Source organism: Molossus molossus, unplaced genomic scaffold, assembly GCF_014108415.1.
Source record: "Molossus molossus isolate mMolMol1 unplaced genomic scaffold, mMolMol1.p scaffold_m16_p_2, whole genome shotgun sequence".
Lineage (NCBI taxonomy): Eukaryota > Metazoa > Chordata > Mammalia > Chiroptera > Molossidae > Molossus > Molossus molossus.
Window position 1 is genome coordinate 89,324,332 of NW_023425355.1, and position 25,192 is coordinate 89,349,523.

General features: G+C 38.8%; 1 protein-coding gene across 1 annotated transcript in view; it reads left to right on the forward strand.

The window, feature by feature from the left end:
- The window catches only part of PASD1 (PAS domain containing repressor 1), a 129,066-nt gene that overhangs the window by 63,151 nt on the left and 40,723 nt on the right, over positions 1-25,192 (forward strand). The window contains exons 8-9 of the mRNA XM_036270095.1: positions 5,048-5,178; positions 15,592-15,671. Of these exons, the coding sequence (XP_036125988.1) occupies positions 5,048-5,178; positions 15,592-15,671 (211 nt within the window). The remainder of the gene's footprint in view (positions 1-5,047; positions 5,179-15,591; positions 15,672-25,192) is intronic.

Below are 25,192 nucleotides of genomic sequence, written 5' to 3' on the forward strand. Positions count from 1 at the left end.
GGGGACATTTTTTCATTTCTTGTTCAGATAAAGTGGGAGGGAGAGAGAGGCAACAAATTCGACAATCTAAGCGAAATAGACAAATTTTTAGAAACACAGTCTCCCACAACTGGACCAGGAAGAGATAGAACACTTGGACAGACCAATAACAAGGAAAATTGAAGATGTAATCAAGACTCTCCCAGCAAACAAAAGCCCAGGCCTGGATGGCTTCACGGGGGAGTTTTACCGAATATTCAAAGAACTATCACCCATTCTTCTCAAACTATTTCAAAACATTCAAGAAGAATGAAGACTTCCAAACTCGGTTTATGAAGCCAGCATAATTCTAATTCCAAAACCAGAAAAAGATACTACAAAAAAGAAAACTGCAGGCCAATATCCCTGATGAACATAGACGCCAAAATTCTTTACAAAATACTACCAAATCAGATTCAGCAATACACCATAAAAATTCTGCACCATGACCAAGTGCGATTCATCCCAGTGATGCAAGGCTGGTACAATATTTGCAAATCAATAAGCGTGATACACCACATAAACAAAATGAACGATGAAAACCACATGATCATATCAATAGATGCCGAAAAAGCCTTCGACAAAATCCAGCATCCATTTCTGATAAAAACGCTCAGGATTGTGGGATAGAGGGATCATATCTTGACATAATGAAGGCCATATATGAAAGAACTACAGCCAACATCATAGTCAATGGGCAAAAACTAACAGCATTTCCCTTACGAACAGGAACAGGACAAGGACGCCCACTTTCGCCACTCTTATTTAACGCAGGACTGGAAGTCTTAGCCACAGCAATCAGACAGGAAGAAAAAATAAAAGGGATCCAAATTGGAAAGGAGGAAGTGAAACTGTTGTTATTTGCAGATGACATGATACTATACGTAGAAATACCCAAGGACTGCATCAAAAATATACTAGAGTTAATAAATGAATTTGGAAAAGTAGCAGGATACAAAATTAACGTCAAGAGTTTGATGGCATGCTTATACCCCAATGATGAGCTTACAGAAAGAGAAACTAAGAAAACAATCTCATTTACCATTGAGGCAAAAAAATTAATATAACTAGGAATAAACTTGACCAATGAAATAAAGGATCTATTTGCAGAAAACTACAGGTCATGGAAAAAAAGAAATAGAAGAAGATATAAAAAAGTGAAAGCACTTACCCTGTTCATGGATTGGAAGAATTAACATCATGAAAATGTCCATACTACCCAAAGCAATCTATAGATTCAATGCAATCCCCATCAAAATACCAATGACATACTTCACAGAATTAGAACAAATACTTCAAAACTTCATATGGAACCAAAAAAGACCTCAAATAGCCATCGCAATCTTGAAAAAGAAGAACAACGTTCGAGGGATTACGTTATCAGATTTCAGGTTATACTACAATGCCACTGTAAACAAATCAGCCTGGTACTGGTACAAGAACAGGCATATAGACCAGTGGAACAGAACACAGAACCCAGAAATGGACCCAAGGCAATATGCTCAATTAGTATTTGACAAAGATGGCAAGAGCATACAGTGGAGTCAGGACAACCTCTTTAATAAATGTTGCTGGGTAAATTGGACAGCTACGAGCAAAAAAATGAAACTAGACCATCAACTTACACCCTACACAAGAATAAACTCAAAATGGATAAAAGATATTAATGTGACTCATGAATCCATAAAAATCCTAGAGGAAACTGTAGGCAACAAAATTTTAGACATCATACGCAGCAGAATTTTCACTGATGTATCACCTAAGGCAATAGAAACACAAGAGAAAATCAACACATGGAACTACATCAAACTCAAAAGCTTCTGTACAGCGAAAGATACAATCATCAAAACAGAAAGGCTACCCACTGTATGGGAGAGCATAATTGCCAATGATATATCAGATAAGGGGTTAATTTCCAATATATCTAGAGTGTCAATACAGCTCAACAAAAGGAAGACAAAGAACCTAATTTAAAAAATGGGCAGAGGAACTAAATAGACACCTCTCCAAACAGGACATACAAATGGCTAAGAGACATATGAAGAAATGTTCATCATCACTAATCATCAGAGTGATGCAAATTAAAACAACAATGAGGTATCACCTCACACCTGTCAGAATGGCCACCATCAAGAAGTCATCAAACAAGTGTTGGCGAAGGTGTGGAGAAAAGGGGACTCTAGTACACTGCTGGTGGGAATACAGACTGGTGCAGCCACTATGAAAACAATATGGTGTTACCTCAAAAAATTAAAAATTGAACTGCTATTTGACCCAGTGATCCCACTTCTAAAATATACCCTAAGTAGCCAGAAACACCAATCAGAAAGAATATATGTACCCCCATGTTTGTAGCAACACTATTTACAATAGCTAAGATCTGGAAACAGCCCAAATGTACATCAGTAGATGAATGGATAAAAAAAGCTGTGGTACATATACACAATGGAGTACTATGCAGCTGTAAGAAAGAAAGATCTCTTTTCCTTTGAGACTACATGGAGGGACCTGGAAAGTATTATCCTAAACAAAACAAGCCAAACAGAGAAAGAGAAGTATCATATGATCTCACTTATTTGTGGAATGTAATGAACATAACAGTCTGAGGAATGAGGTAATCCCAGAGACGTGGAAGTCGGATACAGACTGACAATCCCCAGAAGAGGGGGTGGTGGGAGAGAGATAAACCACAGAACTTATATGCATGTATACGTGAACAATGTGCTTGGACAACAAAGCTGGGGACCGGGCAGGGCGGGAGGGAAGGGGGAATCAGTGAAGGGAAAAGGAGAAACATGTTTAACAAAAATAAATAAAGAAATACATTTTAAAAATATATATGTTTTATAATAAAATTTACATAATTAAATGAAATAAAAATTTTCTTTATTGATTTCAGAGAGAGAGACAGAGAAAGGGAGAGCAAGAGAGAGATAGAAATGTTGATGAGAGAGAACATTGATTGGCCGCCTCCTACATGCCCCTTACTGGGGATCAGACCCAGAACTTGGGCATGTGCCCTCACTGGGAATGAACTTGTTACTTCGTGGTGCATGGCTCAACATTCAACCACTGAGTCATACTGTCCGTTCTTCAGTTTTTAATTTGATCTAGATAAAGTTCATGGGGTATGTAGCCCTTTGTTGTTAACATAATGTCCTTCTGCTGCCAGTACTCCGAAAGTCTCTGATAGCCATTTGAACACATGTTTTGGTTACAGACATTAGGTATACCTAAAAATATTGATAGTGACATTTACAAGGTGGTGTCATATGGTAATATGGTGGACTGAGATCTTAAGGTTGGTTCTTATGCAAAAACAAGGAAATTGTTTTTATAAAATAATAAAAGAAGTTTAATGTATAGTCAAGCGTGAAAGAAAGGGAAGTTCATGGGTGTCTGAAATTAAAGGATAAAGCACAGAACCACAGTGATAAGAGGAAGATTATTATGTGGTGGCTTAGGTGGGTTGTAAATAATACATAGGTTTCATTGGTTGAGGTCAGGAGTTCTAATACTCATTCAAGAACCCACACATAAAACCTAGAGACTTAATAAGTCAGTTAACTCTTTCTTCTCTTCTAGAGGAAAAGTAAGGTTGTCATTTCTCAGAATTTGAATGGGAAAAAAAAATGTGTCATTTACAGGATATCAAAACCCAGATCTGTGTCCTGTGAATATGGGGTTTAGATTTATAGTTTTTAAGTTTTTAGGAGCTGCAAGGTGACAGATTAACATAAACACTGATTCGGGGCTATTAAAACATGTAGAGTTTGAATCAGGATAAATAGTCCAATAAATATGTGAAAAGATGCTTGAACTCACTATTAGGCAAATAATGAAAAATTTAGAAACCAATGCGGAAGCACTGTACACCCATCAGAATGATAACAATTAGAAATGTGAATATTACCAAATATTGATGAGAATGTGAGAAATGAAAATAATACACTTGAGGAAATGTAATCCCATAAGTCATCCTGAGAAACAGAGTGAATTTGAGTTATGTTGATTATCCTAGTACTCAGCATTCTCATAACTAGGTGGAAATATTCCGGAGACAAAATTTCAGAGAGATCTTTGTCTAAGGGCACATGTGCTATGTATGCCATAACATAGTTTGTGGTAGGAGAGAGTTGGAAACAGCCTAGGTGTGCATCATTAGGGAAATGGACAAGTAAATTTTTGGAAATGTATACAACATGGAAAACTTTGTAATATTTAAACGCAATAAACTAAAAGAAAGCTATGAACTCAAGACATACATACTACAATATAATTAGATCTTAAAACCGTATAATTGATTGAAAAAAGTAAGAAACAGAATGAGTTCTATAGCACAATGCCACTTTTGTAAATTGTAAACACATATACATAAAACCAAACTGCATATTTCACAAGGATATATATTAAAGGTGTCAGATGACAGTGGGTGTCTAGGTGGGGGAGGGGAAGAGAAGAAAAAAAGGCAGAGACTTTACCTGTGCTCATAATATGCCACGAACTATGAGTATAAGTAACTCAGTTCTTTGACACTAAGGTCTTAAAACATAACAAACGAATAGAATGAATGAATAAGTAAACAATAAAAATGAGCTCACACAATGACTGATATATTTTTGTGTGTCTTGGAAACTAAAAGTCAGATACCTTTTGAAAAAAAGAAATCTTGCTTAACTACATACGCACACAACATGCACACATTTAATATCCATGTGGTCTATATAACAGAAAGGAGCTAAATTTCTTTTGGAAACTAAAACATTGTTGAAAGGGTAAGAACATAGGAATGAAAATTGCCCTGAACTCACAATAATTATTTCTCAGTAATGACTTTTCATGTTTTGATAGACACCATGGTGGGGAGGGTGACTAGAATGGAAGGAAGACAGGAAACATTCATGGCTCAGAAATCTGAAAGTAGTTGATGGCCTAGCAAACACACACTTATGTGGCAGGTATCCATCTTGTTGTGCAGCTGGCCTTCCTTTCTATTAGATTGTCACATGTGTGTCTCTGTCTCCCTTAGAGCCTGTGGTGCTTTTGAGTCGCTTCTTCCCCAGCCCAAACTACATTGAATCATCTACCACTCAGCTTCCTTTGGAGGATCGGTTTTATATAGTGGGGACTGTTTGTATCCTCAGGGCTCAGACCCTACGGGTGAGTATGTTGTGTATGCCCCTCCCACATTGTGGCAATGTGGACTTTCTTTGAAAGGCTACATCCCCTTTGGTCTTTCAGCCACTAGACGGCATTGCTAAAGCACGCAGTGTGTGCAGAGGGTTGTGCTAGGATATGTGTATGAGAAAGGATCAGCTCCTGCATTTCAGAAGATGAGGGGAGATCCGAACACACCTGGAAGAGTTATTTACAAGTAGTTTTGATGTAATATAAAGAAGGTATACAGAGGCTGGTTGTTGGGTCATAGTAAGAGAAGGGATCATTTTGGCAGGTGAATAAAAGAAGGCTTCTGTCACAGGAGAAATTTGAGGCAGCTCTCCACCCTCATTGATCACTTAGTATTCTCCTAATATAGCACTCACAGATTTTGTCTCTAAAAAAAAGTTAGTCATTATAATTAATCTGGCAGATTCAGGTTCAATGAACTTATTAACTAAGTAGCATTTAATAAGTGCCTACTATGTGCCAAGCACTGTGCTTGGGAAACATTAGGGGAAATAGACAGTAGACAGATGTCATGGAGATGATAAAATAGACTCTTTGCTAATGGCTGGTGGGAGCAGGAAATTCAGGGTGGTCAGGGAAGGTCTCTCTGATAAACCTGTCTTTTGATAGAGACCTACAGTAATTATAAGGTGCCAACACAGAGAAGAATCAGTAGCTGTAAAAATCCTGAGGTAGTAACTGCCTTAAAAAGTTTCAGGGAACAAATATCATTGTGTGACTACAATAAGGTGAAAAGGGAAGGAGTACTAGAAACTAAGGTACAATAAGTAGGCAGGGGGGCAGATTATGTAGAACTTTGAGGAACATGATAATAAGTTTGAGTTTTATTACAAGTGCGGTGGAAAGCAGGAGGATGACATGATCTGATTTTAAAAATGTTTTAAATTGTTCAATTACAGTTGACATTTAATATTATTTTAGTTTTATACAGCACAGTTGTTAGACATTTATATAACTCATGAAGTGATCCCCGCAAGTCTTGCACCCACTTGACACCATGCATAGATTAGAAGATTATTGACTATATTACCTAAGCTGTACTTTACATCCCCATGACTGTTTTGTAGCCGCCAATTTCTGTTTCTTAATCCCTTTACCTTTTTCACCCATTCCCACAATCCCCATCCCATCTGGCAACCATCAGATTATTCTCTGTATCTATGAGTTTATTTATGTTTTGTTTGTTCATTTATTTTGTTTTTTAGATACCACATTGAAGTGAAATCATATGGTATTTGTCTTTCTCTGTCTGACTTATTTCACTTAGCACATTACCCTCTAGGTCCATCCATGTTGTCACAAATGGTAAGATTTCATTCTTTTTTATGGTCGAGTGATATTCCACCTTATATATGTACTCTCTCTTCTTTATCCATTCGTCTTTTGATTGGACTATTTAATTCATTTACATTTAAATTAAATATTAATAGGTATGTAGTTATTGCCATTTTATCGATTACCTTTCTATTGTTTTTGTAGTTCTTCTCTGTTCCTCTCTTATCTTGTTCTCTTGTACATTAATGACTGTCTGTAGTGTTGTGTTTGAACTCCTTTCTCTTGTATATCTCTTGTAGATTTTTGGTTTGTGATTACCATGCACTTCATATATACCAAGTTATGTCTATAGCAGTCCATTTTAAGTTGACAGTTGCTTAAGTTCAAACACTTTCTAAAATCATTACTGTTTTTATTCACCCCTACCATGTTTATGTTTTTGTCACTAAATTTGTGTGTGTGTGTGTGTATCCCTTAATTTACTACACGTGATCTTTCTACTTTTGCCTTTTAACGTTTGTAAAAGTTTTAGTGTTTGTTGATTCACTGATTTTATTATGTTTACCATACTCAGTGAGAACGTTTTCTTTGTGATATTGTCTTCAGATTCTTTTTATTTATTTTATTTTTATTTTTTATCCTCTCCAGAGGACACTTTTTTTTTTTTTTGCATTTATCTTCAGACAGAGTGGTAGGGAGAGAAGGAGGAAGTGAGAGAGGGAAACATTGATGTGAGAGAGACACACTGAGTGGTTGCCACACACACGACCCCAACTGGGGCTGGGGACAAACTGTAACAGAGGTACGTGCCCTAAGCAGGAACTGAACCCAGGACGCTCCTGTCTGTAGGCCGAAGCTTTGACTGCTGAGCCAAATTGGTCAGGGCTCTTTTTCTTTTAAATTTTTTTTAGAGAGAGAGGAAGGGAGAGGGGAGAGAGATAGAAACATTGATGAGAGGACATCGATTGGCTGCCTCCTGCATGCCCTCTACTGGGAATTGAGCCTGCAACCTAGGCATGTCCCCTGACTGGTAATTGTACCAGCATCCTCTTGGTACATGGGACAATGCTCAATCCACTGAGTCACACCAGCTGGGCTTCATCTTAAGTCCTTCCAACATTTATTATAATACTGGTTTGGTGGTGATAAACTCCTTCAACTTTTTCTTGTCTGGAAAGCTCTCTATCTTTCCTTTGATTCTCAATGCTAGCCTTGCTGGGTAGAGTAGTCTTGGTGGTAGGTCTTTGCTTTTCATTACTTTGAATATTTCATTCCAGTCCCCCACTGGCCTGTAATGTTTCTGTTGAGAAGTCATCTGACAGTCTTATGGGAGCTCCCTTTTAGGTAACCAACTGCTTCCCACTTACCACTTTTAAGATTCTCTCTGCCTTTAACTTACATTACAATTGTGATGTGTCTTGGGGCCTCTTTGGGTTCATCTTGTTTGGGACTCTCTATGCTTCCTGGATATGTGTCTTTTTTTCTTCACTGGGTTAGGGAATTTTTTATTATTGCTTCTTCAAATAATTTTTTAATCCCCTGCTCTTTCTCTTCTCCTTCTGGTACCACTGTTGTGCGAATGTTGTTACACTTCATATTGCCTCAGATGTCCCTTGAACTATCTCATTTTTTTTTTTTTATTCTTTTTTTCTTTATGCTGTTTAGATTGGATATTTTCTGCTAAATTGTCTTCCAAATTACTGATTTGGTCTTCTGTTTTATCTATTCTGTTGTCATATCTATCTAATACATTCTTCATTTCAGTATTATATTCTACATTTCTGACTGTTTTTTTTTTTTTATGTTTTCTATCTCCTTTTTTATGATTCCTATCTCCATTTTTATGGTTTCCATCTCTGTTGAAGTTCTCACTAAGAGTATCTCTTCATCACCCAAGCTCATTGAGCATCCTTATAACCAGTGTTTTGAACTGTGCATCTGGTAGATTGCTTGCCTCCAATTTTTCTAATTCTTTTTCTGGAGTTTTGTTTTGTTATTTCATTTAGGACATGTTTCCTTGTCCCCTAGTTTGGCCACTTCCTTGTGTTTGTTTCTGTGTGTTAGGTAGATCTGGTATATCTCCCAATCTTGGTAGAGTGGCCTTATGTAGTAAGTGTCTTTTGGGGTCCAGTGGTATAATCTCCCTGTTCACTTGAGCCAGGTGCTCCAGGTGTGAACCATGTGTATGTTGCTTGTGCTCTCCTGTTGTTATTGAGCCTTGATTGTTGTTGACATATCAGTGGGTGGGATTGACCCTCAGGCTGACTGGCCATGAGGATTGGCTGTGATTATAGCAGATTAATTGTTGTGCAGGGACTTAAACCAAGGAGTGAGAATAGCTTTAGTCAGCCTCTGGTTCTTGCCCAGCCCACCTTTTTGTTGTGTCACTTGTAGCACATATTGGGTGGTGTCATGGTGCAGTCTGAAGCCAGCTACCAGATATGCTGGTTCTGGGATTTTTGGAAGGGACTGCAGTGCAAGCTCAGTTCAGCCACTGCCTGTGTCCAGCCCAGGGCTACCTGGTAGGATCTACCAAGTGATCGATGGTTGGTAGCTGCCTGTGCTGGACTTAGAGGTGCTGAGGAGAAGCTCTGCTGTGAACTGATGCTGACTGCCACTAGAGCTGGGCTAGTGGCCACTTAGCAAGATGTATAGGGCATGCTGAGGCCAGGTGCTGCTTGTTTGGGGTTTGTTGGATCTTTGAGAGATTTTAGAAAAGTTTGCAGTGCTAGCCCAGGCCAGATGCATGTGTGGATTAGCCTTCAAATGTGTCTCAGGTCGAGCACATGAAATGAGTGTTGCAGGGTCTCAGAGAATCACCAGGGTGGTGCTAGAACTGTGTTAGCCAGGTTAAGGGAGACTTAGATTTGGTGCCCACTTTTGCTTGTAGCCTGTGTGTGTGGGAAAGTTCAACAAAGGAACAGTAGCATTTTCAGGCACTTTAGTCCTAGAGAGAGCTTCCCCTCCAACCCTAATCCAGAAGCCAGACAATTTAGTGCCTACCCAGATGTCCCTGGTGCTTTTTCAGCCCTTATCAGGAGCTTAGGGTGAGTGATTATGAGTGGGTGAATCTGTGTCCTTCAGGGCTTTTAAGAGAATGCCTGGGTCTATAGCAGCCTTCCCTCTCACCCAGAGTGAGTCCCTGCTGAATACTGTGGGAATTCTTCTTAGCACTGGTGCTCTGAGCTGGGAAGCCCAGTGTTAGACATGGACTCTTCACTCCTCAGGGTGGAGCTATGCAACTGAGATATTCCTCCTAATTCTTAACCACCACATGTGAGTATGGGACCAGCTCATTTCACATCTCTGCCTCTCGTAATAGTCTTTAAGTGGTTTCTTCTTTATATCCTTAGTTATAGGAGTTCTGTTCAACTAGTCTTCAGGTGGTTCTCAAAGGTAGCTGTTGTATAATTTAGTTGTAATTTTGATGGGGTCTTGAGAGGAGGCAAGCTATTTACATACTTCACAATCAATCTTGACCAGTAGTCTTCCATGTTATCTGATTTTATTTTTAAAAGATCAGGCCAACTTCTGGGTGAGAAATGGAATATAGAGGAAGAAGAATGGAAGTCAGAAGACTGATGTAAGATGTTAAGGTTTGGATTAGTATCACAATAATGGAGATATAAATACAAAGATTTGTGTTATGTCTTGGAGATAGGGCTCAAATTCCTTGCCAATGCATTGGAAATATGTAGGATAAAAAATGGAAACTCATAGAATAATTCTTATCTTTTAGGTCTGAGCAGCTCACAGGCCACTAACCAACTTGAACAAAACTAGGACAGTGGTGTGTGTGTGTGTGTGTGTGTGTGTGTGTGTACAGGGGGGGTGCTAAATCAAGAGCTCTGTTTGGGCCATGTTAATATTGTGATGACATTGTGACATACATCCAACCACCTTACAAGAGAAGTCTCTTCCAGACCACCTGTTTTCAAATCACTTCTCTACCAGTCGGATTCAAATTCTTTTTAGTACCGGTTGGGTTCAAATCCGTTCCCTACTAGCTGCAGAAACTTCTAAGTCGCTTACATCTTTTAGCCTCTGTTTTTTATATAAATAATGATAATAGTACATCCTTTTAGGATTGTTGTCAAGAGAAATTAAGACAGCATCAAACATATGGGAAACACTCAGTAAATGTGAGCTATTACAGTTACCATGATCATGATTATTATCATCATAATTATTGTTATCATTAGGATCCAAAGAGGGTAAAAGACTTGCCTTACTTTTCCTTTCTGGTTTAAAATGTGGGCTATAACTGACCACGTTTCAGAAATGATGAAGGACCTCCTTCAATTTTAGAGCAGTGATATATGTCATCATTTTTCCAAATTTAAGACAGTGAGAAAAATGGTAGAGAGAAAACAAGTGAAGGAATTGCTTGGTCTGGTTGCCCTATTCATCATCCCTCTCTGGAAAATCTCTGGAATCTGAGCTCTTACATATGAAGACAGATATCCCATCTTAGGGGTCACCCCAAAATCTACTTCCTCCTCTGAGAAGGAGCAAAATCTTATGTGACACACTACCCTCACCCAGTCCCCCTCATGAAACAAGTGTCTCTATTTGTGGTCTATTGCAGTTCTCCTTTGGGTTTCTAGGGTATTTGTCCCATATTAGTGGTCATTTTTTTTATATGAATTTTTATTTATTTTTTTTGTTACAGATATTTTAACTTTTTACCCCATTGGCACCCCCCACCCCATCCCACCTCCACCCCATCCCCGGCTTAGTTATCCATGTCCATTGGTCATGCATACATGCATATAAGTTCTGCGGTTTATCTCTTCCCACCTCCCCACCCCCCCATCCCCTCTTCTGAGGGATGTCAGTCTGTGCCCTAATTCCATGTGTCTGGGTCTACTGTATTCCTCAGACTGTTATGTTCATTATATTCCGTATATAAGTGAGATCATGTGATATTTATCTTTTTCTGCTTGGCTTCTTTCATTTAGGATAATACTTTCCAGGACCCTCCATGTCGTATCAAAGGATAAGAGATCTTTCTTTCTTACCGCTGCATAGTACTCCATTGTGTATATGTACCACAGCTTTTTTATCCATTCGTCTACTGGTGGACACTTGGGCTGTTTCCAGATCTTAGCTATTGTAAATAGTGCTGCTATGAACATGGGGGTACATATATTCTTCCTGATTGGTGTTTCAGGCTTCTTAGGGTATATTTCCAGCAGTGGGATCACTGGGTCAAATGGAAGTTCAATTTTTAATTTTTCGAGATAGCACCATATTGTTTTCCATAGCGGCTGCACCAGTCTGCATTCCCACCAGCAGTGTATTAGAGTTCCCTTTTCTCCACACCCTCGTCAACACTTGTTGTTTGATGATTTGTTGATGGCGGCCATTCTGACAGGTGTGAGGTGATACCTCATTGTTGTTTTAATTTGCATCTCTCTGATGATTAGTGATGTTGAGCATTTCTTCATATGTCTTTTGGCCATTTGTATGTCCTGTTTGGAGAGGTGTCTATTCAGCTCCTCTGCCCATTTTTTAATTGGGTTCTTTGTCTTCCGTTTGTGGACTTGTATGAGCACTCTATATATATTGGAGATTAACCCCTTATCTGATACATCATTGGCAATGATGTTCTCCCATACAGTGGGTTGCCTTTCCATTTTGATGATTGTTTCTTTTGCTGTGCAGAAGCTTTTGAGTTTGATGTAGTCCCATGTGTTCATTTTCTCCTTTATTTCTGTTGCCTTAGGTGATGTATCAGTGAAAATTCTGCTCCTTATGATGTCCGAAATTTTGTTGCCTACATTTTCTTTTAGAATTTTTATGGATTCACGGGTCACATTTAAGTCTTTTATCCATTTCGAGTTTATTTTTGTGTATGGTGTAAGTTGATGGTCTAGTTTCATTTTTTTTGCATGTAGCTGTCCAATTTTCCCAACACCATTTATTAAAGAGGCTGTCTTGACTCCACTGTATGCTCTTTCCACCTTTGTCAAATATTAATTGAGCATATTGCCTTGGGTCCATTTCTGGGTTTTCAGTTCTGTTCCACTGGTCTATATGCCTGTTCTTGTGCCAGTACCAGGCTGTTTTGGTTACAGTCGCTTTGTAGTATAACCTGATATCTGGTATTGTGATCCCACCTACTTTGTCCTTTTTTTTCAAGATTGCTGTGGCTATTCGGGGTCTTTTTTGGTTCCATATGAACTTTTGAAGTATTTGTTCTAGTTCTATGAAATATGTCGTTGGTATTTTCATGGGGATTGCATTGAATCTATAGATTGCTTTGGGTAATATGGACATTTTAATGATGTTAATTCTTCCAATCCATGAACAGGGTATGTGCTTCCACTTTTTTATATCTTCCTCTATTTCTTTTTTCAATGATCTGTAGTTTTCTGCAAATAGGTCCTTTCCTTCTTTGGTTAAGTTTATTCCTAGGTATCGTAATTTTTTTGGCGCGATGGTAAATGGGATTGTTTTTTCAGTTTCTCTTTCTGTGAGTTCATCATTGGTGTACAAGAATGCCGTCGATTTCTTGACGTTAATTTTGTATCCTGCTACTTTGCCAAACTCATTTATTAAGTCTAATAGATTTTTGATGGAGTCTTTAGGGTTTTTTATGTACAATATCATGTCATCTGCAAATAATGACAGTTTCACTTCCTCCTTTCCAATTTTGATCCCTTTTATTTTTTCTTCACGCCTGATTGCTGTGGCTAAGACTTCCAGTACAATGTTAAATAAGAGTGGCAAAAGTGGACATTCCTGTCTAGTTCCTGTTCTTAATGGAAACGTTTTTAGTTTCTGTCCATTTAGTATGATGTTGACTGTAGGTCTTTCATATAATGGCCTTTATTATATCGAGATATGATCCCTCTATTCCTACATTGCCGAGCGTTTTTATCAGAAATGGATGCTGGATTTTGTCGAATGCCTTTTCAACATCTATTGATATGATCATGTGGTTTTTATTCTTCATTTTGTGTATGTGGTGTATCACGTTTATTGATTTGCGAATATTGTACCAGCCTTCCATCTCTGGAATGAATCCCACTTGGTCATGGTGAATAATTTTTTTGATGTATTTCTGGATCCGATTTGCTTATATTTTGTTCAGGATTTTGGCGTCTATGTTCATCAGGGATTTTGGCCTGTAATTTTCTTTCTTTGTAGTGTCTTTTTCTGGTTTTGGAATTAGAATTATGCTGGCTTCATAGAACGTGTTTGGAAGTCTTCCTTCTTCTTGAATTTTTTGAAAGAGTTTGTGGAGAATGGGTGTTAGTTCTTTTTTGAATGTTCGGTAAAACTCCCCCGTGAAGCCATCTGGGCCTGGGCTTTTGTTTGCTGGGAGAGTCTTGATTTCTTCTTCAATTTCCTTAGTTGTTATTGGTCTGTTCAAGTTTTCTATCTCTTCCGGGAATAGTTTTGGGAGACTGTGTGTTTCTAGAAATTTGTCCATTTCGCTTAGATTGTCGAATTTGTTGCCATATAGTTGTTCATAGTAGTTGTTAACGATCTTTTGTATTTCCGTGGTGTTGGTTGTTACTTCTCCTCTTTCATTTCTGATTTTGTGTATTTGGGTTCTCTCTCTTTGTTTCTTGGTGAGTCTAGCTAAGGGTCCATCAATCTTATTTATCTTTTCGAAAAACCAGCTCTTTGTTTCATTGATCCTTTGAATTGTTTTTTCTGGTCTCTATGTCATTTATTTCTGCTCTGATCTTTACTATTTCCTTCCTTCTACTTGCTCTGGGGTTTTCTTTTTGTTTGCTTTCTAATTCTTTAAGTTGTGAGGTTAGACAGTCAATTAGAAATTTTTCTTGTTTATTGAGGTAGGCCTGTGGTGCTATGAACTTCCCTCTCAGAACTGCTTTCGCTGCATCCCATAGATTTTGTGTTGTTGTGTGTTCATTTTCATTGTTTTCCAGGAAGTTTTTAATTTCTTCTTTGATCTCCTCGGTGACCCATTCATTGTTTAATAACATGCTATTTAGCCTCCATGTGTTGAAATGTCTTTACATGTTCTTATTGCAATTGATTTCTAGTTTCATGCCATTGTGATCTGAGAAGATCCTTGATATGATTTCAATCTTCTTGAACTTGTAGAGATTAGTTTGTGTCCTATCATGTGGTCTATCTTTGAGAATGTCCCATGTGCACTTGAGAAGAATGTGTATTCTGTAGTTTTGGGGTGTAATTCTCTGTAGATATCTATTAAATCCATTTGGTCTAGTGCTTCATTTAGAGTCTCTGTTTCCTTGCTAATTTTTTGCCTAGAGGATCTATCCAGTGCTGTCAATGGGGTGTTGAAGTCCCCTGCTATGATTGTATTGTTGTCGATTTCTCATTGGAAGTCCTCCAGAAGATTTTTAATATATTTTGTTGCTCCTATATTGGGTGCATATATGTTTATCAAGGTTATATCTTCCTGTTGGATAGAACCTTTCAATATTATGTAGTGGCCTTCTTTGTCTCTAGTTATGGTCTTCATTTTGAAATGTATTTTATCTGATATGAGAATTGCTACCCCAGCTTTTTTTTGCTTTCCATTTGCTTGGAAAATTTTTTTCCATCCCTTCACTTTCAACCTATGTGAGTCTTTTGTTGAGAGGTGGGTCTCTTGTAAACAACATATAGATGAGTCATGCTTTCTTATCCAATCAGCTACTCTGTGTCTTTTTATGGGAGCATTCAATCCATTTACGTTTAAGGTGATTATTGATATGTACTTATTTATTGCCATTTTTGTTTAGTGTGGTTCTATTTTTCTTCAGTGGTCATTTTTAAGAACAGATTTTATAAGAACAAAGTGCTTTTTGAAAAGGAGGAATATTTATTTCACAGTGTGGCTGTGTAGTACAGTGGGAATAGCAGTGAACTCAGAGTTTAACTTTGAAATGGATCTACTTTGACCCTAGATCAAAGCTGTGTGTCTTAGGCCAAATCATTATTTCTTTGTAACTTTCAGTTCCTCATCTGTAAAATCCAGTGCCTTTCTACATTGCTATGCAGATTAATTGTGACATTGGATATGAGGTTGCTTTTGAATTTACTATTTGCTCTACAAAGGTGTCAGGTGTTTTTATTCTATAAGTACATTTTAAGTATCTAAAATGTCTTTTTTTTCTGCAGGAACTTTTAACTGTACAAGAAACCAGTGAAGACATTGAGATAATAGAACTCTCAGATAAGGATAATTCATCTATTTTGATGTAAGTAATGGAGAACTGGAACACACTTTTATTAAACAAAACTAAAATGAGAAATAACATCATCAAATATTTTCTCATCAAAATTAAAACAAACCATTTAATCCAGAAGAGCAATCTGAATATTTTCCCCAGGTAATATAATTAATATTTTGCCAACTGTATATAAATACAAATGATTGACTTTTATTTTTGTGACATTCAGTATTATTTTATATTAATTTCAGGTTTACAGCATAGTGGTTAGACAATGATATACTTTACAGAGTGACACCCCCCACCCCGATATTTCAAGTGCCCACTTGGCACCGTACATAGTTATTAAAATATTATTGACTATATTCCTTATGCTGTACTTGATATCCCAGTGACTATTTTGTAATCTTAATCCTTTTACTTTTTTATGCAGCTCCACAACCCCCTCCCTCTGGAAACCATCAGTTTATTTTCCGTATCTATGAGTCTGTTTCTGTTTCATTTGTTTGTTTATTTTGTTTTTTTTAGATTCCACATATAAGTGAGGTCATAATAATATTTGTCTTTCACTATCTGACTTATTTTACTTAACATAATACTCTCTAGGTCCATCCATGTTGGTGCCAGTGGTAAGATTTCATTTTCGATAGCCACATAATATTTCTTGTGTATATGTACCACTGCTTTTTTGTACACTTATCTATTGATAGGCACTTGGGTTGCTCCCGTAGCTTGAATATTTTAAATAACACTGCAAGGAACAAAGGGGTGCATATATTCTTTTTGAGTTAGTGATCTAGGTTTCTTCGGATATATACCCAGAAGTGGAATTGCTGGGTCATAAAGCAGTTCCATTTTTAATTTTTTGGTGAGCCTCCACAATGTTTTCCATAGTGGCTGCACCAATCTGCATTCCCACTAACAGTGCTCAAAGGTTCCCTGTTCTCTACATCCTCACCAGTACTTGTTTTTTTATTTATTGATGATTGCCATTCTGACAGGTGTGAGGTGAGATATCTCATTGTGGTTTTAATTTGTATTTCTCTGATGATTAGTGATGTTGAGCATCTTTTCATTTGTGTATTGGCCATCTCTATGTCCTCTTTGGAGAAGTGTCTGTTCAGGTCCTCTGCCCATTTTTAAATTGGATTGTTTTCTTTATTAGGTGTCAAGTTATATGAGTTCCTTATACATTTAGGATATTAACTGCTTATCAGTTTTATCTGATTTATCAGATTTATCATTGCTGAATATCTTCTCCATGCAGTGGGTTGTCTTTTTGTTTTGTTGAGGGTTTCCTTTATTGTGCAAAACCTTTTCAGTTTGATGTAGTCTTATTTTTTATTTATTTATTTATTTATTTATTTATATTTTGGTTCCCTTGTCCAAAGAGATATATCAGGAAAAAATATTTCTAAGAGAAATCTCATAGATTTTCCTATTTTTTATTCTAGGAATTCTATGGTTTCAAGTCTTATATTAAAGTCTTTAATCTGTTTGGTGTTTATTGTCGTATATGGTGTATGAAGGTGGTCTAATTTTACTTTTTTGCATGTTATCTGTCCAATTTTCCCAACTCAATTTATTGAATAGATTGTCTTTGTCTCAAGTTGTCAGTGCCTATTTGAGGTCTTTTGTGGTTCTATATAAATTTTTGCACTATTCTAGTTCTCTGAAATACACCGTTTGTATTTTGATAGGAATTGCATTGAAAATATAGACTACTTTGTGCAGTTTGGACATTTTAACAATGTTAATTCTTCCTATTTATAAGTACATTGCATCCTTCCATTTGTTTTTGTATCTTTTTTCTATTTCTTTCCTTCTTTTTTTATTTTTATTTTTTATTTTTCAATTACAGTAGACGTTCAATATTACATTAGTTTTGGGTGTACAGCACAGTGGTTTTTATACATTTCTTCTTATTTTTTTATTTTTTATTTTTTTTTTATCCTCACCCGAGGATATTTTTCCATTTTTTGTACAGATAGAGTGGGAGGGAGAGAGAGAGAGAGAAACATCGACGTGAAGGGACACATCGAGTGGCTGCCACCCGCACGACCAACCAAGGCCGGGGACAAACTGCAACCGAAGTACGTGCCCTTAGCGGGAACCGAACCCGGGTCTCTCCGGACCGCAGTCCGACGCTCTAACCGCTGAGCCAAACTGGCCAGGGCTACATTTCTTTTTATTAATTAATTGATTTCTGTTACAGATGTCTCTCCTTATTCCCCCACTGATTCCCCCCTAACTCCCCCTCCCCGCCCTGTCCCCAGCTTTATTGTCCATGTTCATTGTTCATGCATACATGCATATAAGTTTTGTGGTTTATCTCTCCCCCAGCAACCTCTCTTCTGGGGATTGTCAGTCTGTATCCCACTTCCACATCTCTAGGACTCTTCCATTCCTCAGACTATTATGTTCATTGTATTCCACAAATAAGTGAGATCATATGATACTTGTCTTTCTCTATTTGGCTTGTTTCACTTAGGATAATACTTTCCAGGTCCCTCTATGTCGTTTCAAAGGATAAGAGATCTTTCTTACAGCTGCTTAGTACTCCATTGTGTATATGTAGAACTGCTTTTATCCATTCGTCTACTGATGGACATTTGGGTTGTTTCCAGATCTTAGCTATTGTAAATAGTGCTGCTGTGAACATGGGGGTATATATATTCTTTCTGATTGGTGTTTCAGGGTTCTTAGATTATATACCTAGAATTGGGATCACTGGATCAAATGGGAGTTCAATTTTTTGAGGTAACACCATATTGTTTTCCATAGTGTCTGCACCAGTCTGCATTCCCACAACACTGTACTGGAGTCCCCTTTTCTCTACACCCTCACCAACACTTGCTGTTTGATGATTTGTTGATGGCGGCCATTCTGACAGGTGTGAGGTGATACCTCGTTGTTTTAATTTGCATTTCTCTGATGATTAGTGATGTTGAGCATTCCTTCAGATGTCTTATATCCTGTTTGTAGAGGTGTCTAGTTCCTGGGCCCATTTTTTTTTTTTTTTTTTTTTTTTTATTAATCCTCACCGGAGGACATTTTTCCATTTTTTGTTCAGGTAGAGTGGGAGGGAGAGAGAGGAATAGAGGGAGAGAGAGAAACATTGACGTGAAAAGAACACATACCCACACAACCCAACCAGGGCTGGGGACAAACTGCACCTGAGGTACGCGCCCTTAGCGGGAACCGAACCCGGGTCTCTCAGGACCGCAGGCTGACGCTCTAACCGCTGAGCCAAAAGGGCCAGGGCCTTGGGCCCATTTTTTAATTGGGTTCTTTGTTTTCCTTTTGTTGAGTTGTACGAGCACTCTATATATATTGAAAATTAACACCTTATGTGATATATCATTGGAAATTATGCTCTCCCATACAGTGGGTTGCCTTTCCATTTTTATGATTGTATCTTTTGCTGTGCAGATGCTTTTGAGTTTGATGTAGTCCCATGTGTTCATTTTCTCCTTTGTTTCTGTTGTCTTAAGTGATGTGTCAGTGAAAATTCTACTGCGTATGATTTGTGAAATTTTGTTGCCTACATTTTCTTCTAGGATTTTTATGGATCCATGAGTCACATTTAAGTCTTTTATCTCTTTTTAGTTTATTCTAGTGTATGCTGTAAGTTGATGGTCTAGTTTCATTTTTTTGCATGTGGCTGTTCAATTTTCCCAACACCATTTATTAAAGAGGCTGTCTTGACTCCACTGTATGCTCTTGCCACCTTTGTCAAATATTAATTGAGCATATTGCCTTGGGTTCGTTTCTGGGTTCGCTGTTCTGTTCCACTGGTCTATGTGCCTGTTCTTCTGCCAGTACCAGGCTGTTTTTATTACTGTGGCTTTGTAGTATAACCTGAAATCTGTAATGTGATCCCTCCAACTTTGTTCTTCTTTTTCAAGATTGCTGTGGCTATTTGAGGTCTTTTTTGTTTACATAAGAATTTTTGAAATATTTATTCTAGTTCTGTGAAGTATGTCATTGGTATTTTGATGGGGATGCCATTGAATATATAGATTGCTTTGGGTAATACGGACATTTCAATGATGTTAAATATTCCAGTCCATGAACAAAGTATGTGCTTCCACTTTTTTATATCTTCCCCTATTTCTTTTTTTCATGACCTGTAGTTTTCTGCAAATAGGTCTTTTTACTGAGCGTTTTTATCGAAATGGATGCTGAATTTTGTCGAATGCTTTTTCAGTGTCTATTGATATTTTTATAGTATTTTTATCTTTCATTTTGTTTATGTGGTGTATCACATTTATTGATTTGTGAATATTATACCAGCCTTGCATCTCTGGGATGAATCCCACTTGGTCATGTTGAATAATTTTTTTGATGTATTGCTGGATTTCACTTGCTAATATTTTGTTCAGGATTTTGTCATCTACATTCATCAGGGATTATGGCCTGTGGTTTTCTTTCTTTGTAGTTTCTTATTCTGGTTTTGGAATTAGAATTATGCTGACCTCATAAAACGAGTTTGGAAGTCTTCCTTCTTCATGAATTTTTTGAAATAGTTTGAGGAGAATGGGTATTAGTTCTTCTTTGTTTTTTTGTTCTTTTTTATTTTTTCTGGCCACTCACCCCTTTCCCGTTGAGTCCCTTTTTGTTTTCTATAATTAATCGGGCAAGGGTGGAACTTGGGAAAAGTTCAGCGTGGTCAGAATTCACAGCCCTCTCTCTAGTAATATCCCGGGGGCAGGGTGGGCAGGTGTCGGGTTACCTGGAGCACGTTGAGGAGCAGGCTCCAGAACTTAGTCCCCTCCACCATGAAGTGTGCCATCTTGTTGCAGAGAATTCTTTTTTGAATGTTCGGTAAAATTCCTCATGAAGCCGTCCGGGCCTGGGCTTTTGTTTGCTGGAAGAGTCTTACTTGAGGCTGTCTGTGTTTCATGAACTTGAATGCCTTCTTTCTTCACCATAGTAGTAAAGTTTTCTGTCACTATTTCTTCAAATATATTCTCTAAACCTTGCCCATTTTCTTCCTGTTCGGAGACTCCTATGATGCGAATGTTATTACGTTTGCAGTTGTCCCACAGTTCTCTTAAGCTGTCTTCCTGTTTTTAAATTGTTTTTTTTCTTTTGGTTTTCTTATTGGTTGATTTTTTTCAACCCTGTCTTCTAATTCACTGATGCTATCCTCAACTTACTCTAATCTGCTGGTGAGTCCTTCCAGTGTCTTCTTAATTTCTGCTATGTCATTCTTCATTTCCACTTGGTTGGTTTTCAATATTTCTATATCTTTACTCATGGTGCTGATGTCCTTACTAATTCTGTTGAGCTTCCTCAAGATAATGGCTCAGAACTCTACCTCTGATAATTTGCATAGCTGCATTTCATTGATCTCATCTTCAATAGAGTTCTCTTGTTCTTTCATTTGGTATTTGTTTCTTTGGTTCACCATTTTGCCTATCTCAGTGGGTTTTGGAGCCTGCCAAATTTTTCCTGTGGGTGTTGGTGTTCTGCTGTTTGTGGCTCTTTCTACTGGGTTTGCATAGCCTGGGTGGGTCCACGTTAAACACCACTGTCAAGTCTTACTGTCCTGGGTAGATTTACAAGCCCATGATGGGTTCAGTTATCCTCTAGCTTCTTCCTGGTGGTTAGTAGTCTCAGTTACTCAGTGCCTTGGAATGCCCTGGTGTTCTGCATAAGAGGATTTTCAGAGGGTGGGGTAGATGCTGGTTATTTATGAGCCTCAATATACATTTATTTGCCTCACCTGGGAAAGGCTGAATCTCCGAGAGGGAGGGGGGGCTGCTCTGGGAAGGAGCACACTGGCCATTGTTCTTTGCGGCTGCAACTCAGCAAAAACTCTGAGTGGCCTCCAAATCTCCAGGTGTCCCCACAGAGTTCCAGCCCTGTCTGCCCTCCCTCTGCCGTAGCCTCCAGGTGAGCGGCTGTGGCTATTTTATTGCTCTGACCTGGCTTTCTGGGCTGTGGAGCCAGCTTGGTCTTTATTCCCCAAGGGCACTGCTCACACCTAAGACTGCTGCTGTCCATGGGCTCCCTGCCCGCCACCGTCTTGAGTTTCTGCAGATCCTACCAGTGTCCCTGGTTATATGGTCCTGTCCTGCTGCTTTTCTGTTGCTGTTTTCAGAAGTTTTGTCTTTATTTTAGTTGTAATTCCCATTTGGTCCTGGGAGATCATCTGAGTAGCTTCTATTCACTCTGCCTCCATTTTCATATACTCTATGCCTATCTTGTACATAGCTGGGTCTCACAGGCCTTCCTGGTGCCCCTGCAGTCTGCAGCTCCTGCGGGTAACTGGATAGCACAGTCCCCTTGGGGACCAGGCTCTATGCCTACGTTATGTGCTGCTGGGTCGCAGAGGCCTCTCTGGTGCTTCAGCAGCCAGCACAGTCCCTGCTGGGTCTCGCAGGCCTTTCTGGTGCTTCAGCACCTTGTAGGTCCCATGGGTAACTGGATGGCACAGTCCCTGCTGGGTCGCACAGGCCTTTCTGGTGCTTCTGCACCTTGCAGGTCCCGCGGGTAACTGGATGGTGTAGTCTCTGCTGGGTCGTGCAGGCCTTTCTGGTGCTTCAGCACCCCACAGGTCCAGTGGGTAACTAGATCTTGCAGTCCCTGCTGGGCAGTACATGCCTCTCTGGTGTTTCAGCACCCCACAGGTCCTGGGGGTAACTAGATTGCACAGTCTCTGCTGGGTGGCATAGGCTTCTCTGGTGCTTCAGCACCCTGCATGTCCTGCAGGTACCTGGATTGCACAATCTCTGCTGGGTCACACAGGCCTTTCTGGTGCCCCTGCACCCTGCAGTTCCCAAGGGCTGGCAGCTGGATTGCACCAGTCTCTTTGTGGCTCTGGCTTCTCACTGCTTTTGTGGAGCCCCAGGTCCCACTGCTGGCGGTTGGGGTGTGCTGCTGCCCCATGGGGCTCAACTGCTCAGCTTTTGCTGTAGTTTTTGAGAATGGGTCTTAGCTGCTAGTCTGTGCTTCTGTTGCCTGGGAATGGATGTCTGCTCCCCAGCCTCTTGTTGCTGGGGGTATATCTAGACTCTGATTGGGCTGCTAATATGGGGGATGGTGCTGGGCTCTGGGCTGTTTGTTGCTTCCTGGACCAGCACCTTGGAAGCTCCACTACTGTGCACTGGTCTTTGTTGACCCAGAGTGACCCTGGTTCGATGGTGCCAGGTGTGCTGGTGGGTTCAGGTTGCTGGGCCCTAGCAGATTCCACTGCCTTCTCCCAGGGAAGACACGGGATATTCCAAAATGGTGGGACCTCCCCGCAACGCAGGGAGAAGTGCCCTGATGGGCTGCTTTCCTAGGTGGCTGGCTGCTCCTTTTCACAGCACAGGAACTTTCTGCTCTGAGGCCCTGCACTGCTTCGGTTTGGTCGTCCACCTTCATGTCTACTCACACTCTCTCACACACTGGCTTACTCTCTCACACACTCACTGTCGCTCTGGTACTGCCCGCCGCCATCTTCAGTCTTTGAGTCTTTCTTTAAGGTCTTATAATTTTTGAGTATGGGTTTTTCACCTTCTTGGTCAAATGTATTCCTAGGTATTTTATTTTTCTTGATGCAATTGTAAATGGAAAAGTTTTCTTAGTTTCTCTTTTTGATAATTCATTATTGGTGTATAAAAATGCAACAGATTTCTGAATATTTATTTTGTATTCTGCTACTTTAATGAATTCATTTATCAGTTCTAGTAGTTTTTATGGTGGAATCTTTAGGATTTTCTACATACAATATTATGTCATCTGCAAATAATGACAGTTTTACTTCTTCCTTTTCCAACTTGGAAGCCTTTTATTTCTTCTTCCTGTCTGATCACTGTAGCTAAGACTTTCAGCACCATGTTGAATAATATTGGTGAAAGTAGATATCCCTGTCTTGTTTCTGATCTTATGAAAAACACTTTTATTTTTCCCCATTGGCTATGATGTTAAGCTGTGAGTTTGTCATATACAGTGTTTATTATATTGAGATATGGTCTATTTGCACTTTGGTGAGAATTTTATTGTAAATTGGTGCTGGATTTTTTCAAATGCTTTTTCTGCATCTATTGATATTATCATATATGTTTTTATCCTCCATTTTGTTTATGTGACATAAGTAATTGGCTTTTTATTTAAAAAGCAATAAATAGCCAGACTGGTATGTATCTACCCATGCTGGTTGAGTATCTACCCATGCACCAAGAGGTTGCCAGTTCGATTCCCGGTCAGGGCACATGCTCAGGTTGTGGGCCTGATCCCAAGAGTGGAGCATGCAGGAGGTGGCCAATCGATGTTCTCTCTCATTAGTGTTTCTATCTCTCTCTCCCTCTCCCTTCTCTCTCTAAAATCAATAAAGAAAAAAATAAAAAGCAATACATAGAGCAAACAACTGAGAGATATTTAATGACTTTCAAATTAGGATAGTATGTTTAAAAATAGTTCTTGATTACTTTTTTAACATATTTAGTTATTTACTTATTAAATATATTTTTATTTATTTTTTTTTAAGAAGAGAAGAATGGAGAGAGAGAGAAGCATCAATGTGAGAGGGAAACATTGATCAGCTGCCTCCTGCATGGCCCCTACTGGGGATCGAGCCCGCAACCCGGGCATGTGCCCTGACCGGGAATCGAACTGTAACCTCTCAGTCCGTGGGATGATGCTCAATCCACTCAGCCACCCCAGCTGGGCTGAAACACTTTTATTTATTTTTAATTTTTTTCTTTATTGATTTTAGAGAGAGAGGCAGAGAGAGATAGAAACATAAATGAGAGACATCGATTGGCTGCCTCCTGCATGCTCCCCATTGGGGATTGGGTCCACAACCTGGGCATGTGTCCTGACCGGGAATCAAACTGGTGACCTCTTAGTGCATGGGTCAGTGCTCAACCACTGAACCACGCCGGCGGATCTGGGCTGAAATACTTTTAAATATTAGAAGAATAATTATGCATTGCAATAACTGCTATTATACAGGTGTTCCTCTTTTTGGGAATCTAATCTGTTCTTTAACATTTGTTTGTTAACAAATTGTCAGAGAACAGCAGCCAGTGTTTCATTATTTTGAGTGGGAAAAATAAAAATGCATTCCTTACCCACGGGAAAGTGCCAAGTATCACTACAACTCCTTTCTAAACCTATTTTTTTAATTCACCATGTATTTCTGCAATATAGAAATTACTTGTAATCCTCTCTACTTATTTAATACTTGACAAAAATTTTAGTAGGTGTATTTGTATGTAGTGAGCCATAATATTATCCACTGCTCAGTGAATAGTATTAAGAATGGGTTACGTTTTCCTTCCACATCACCGTGTAAATGTACATATAAATAAATAACAAAATAATGTGTTAAGATGTGCAATACATGCTAATAGTACTTAGCAAAATAAAATAAACAAGATAGTTTTTTAAGAGTTTTTTTTTTTATGATCGAAGGCATGTTTGTTGAGGTCTGCCACTCATCTTCACAGAATATAAGAAAAGTGTTTTCTTAAGGTTTAAAATCGTATCTTTCTAATACTGTAAGAAACTATCATTCCAGTGTGGATGAATGTACTACAGTTTTATATATTCTA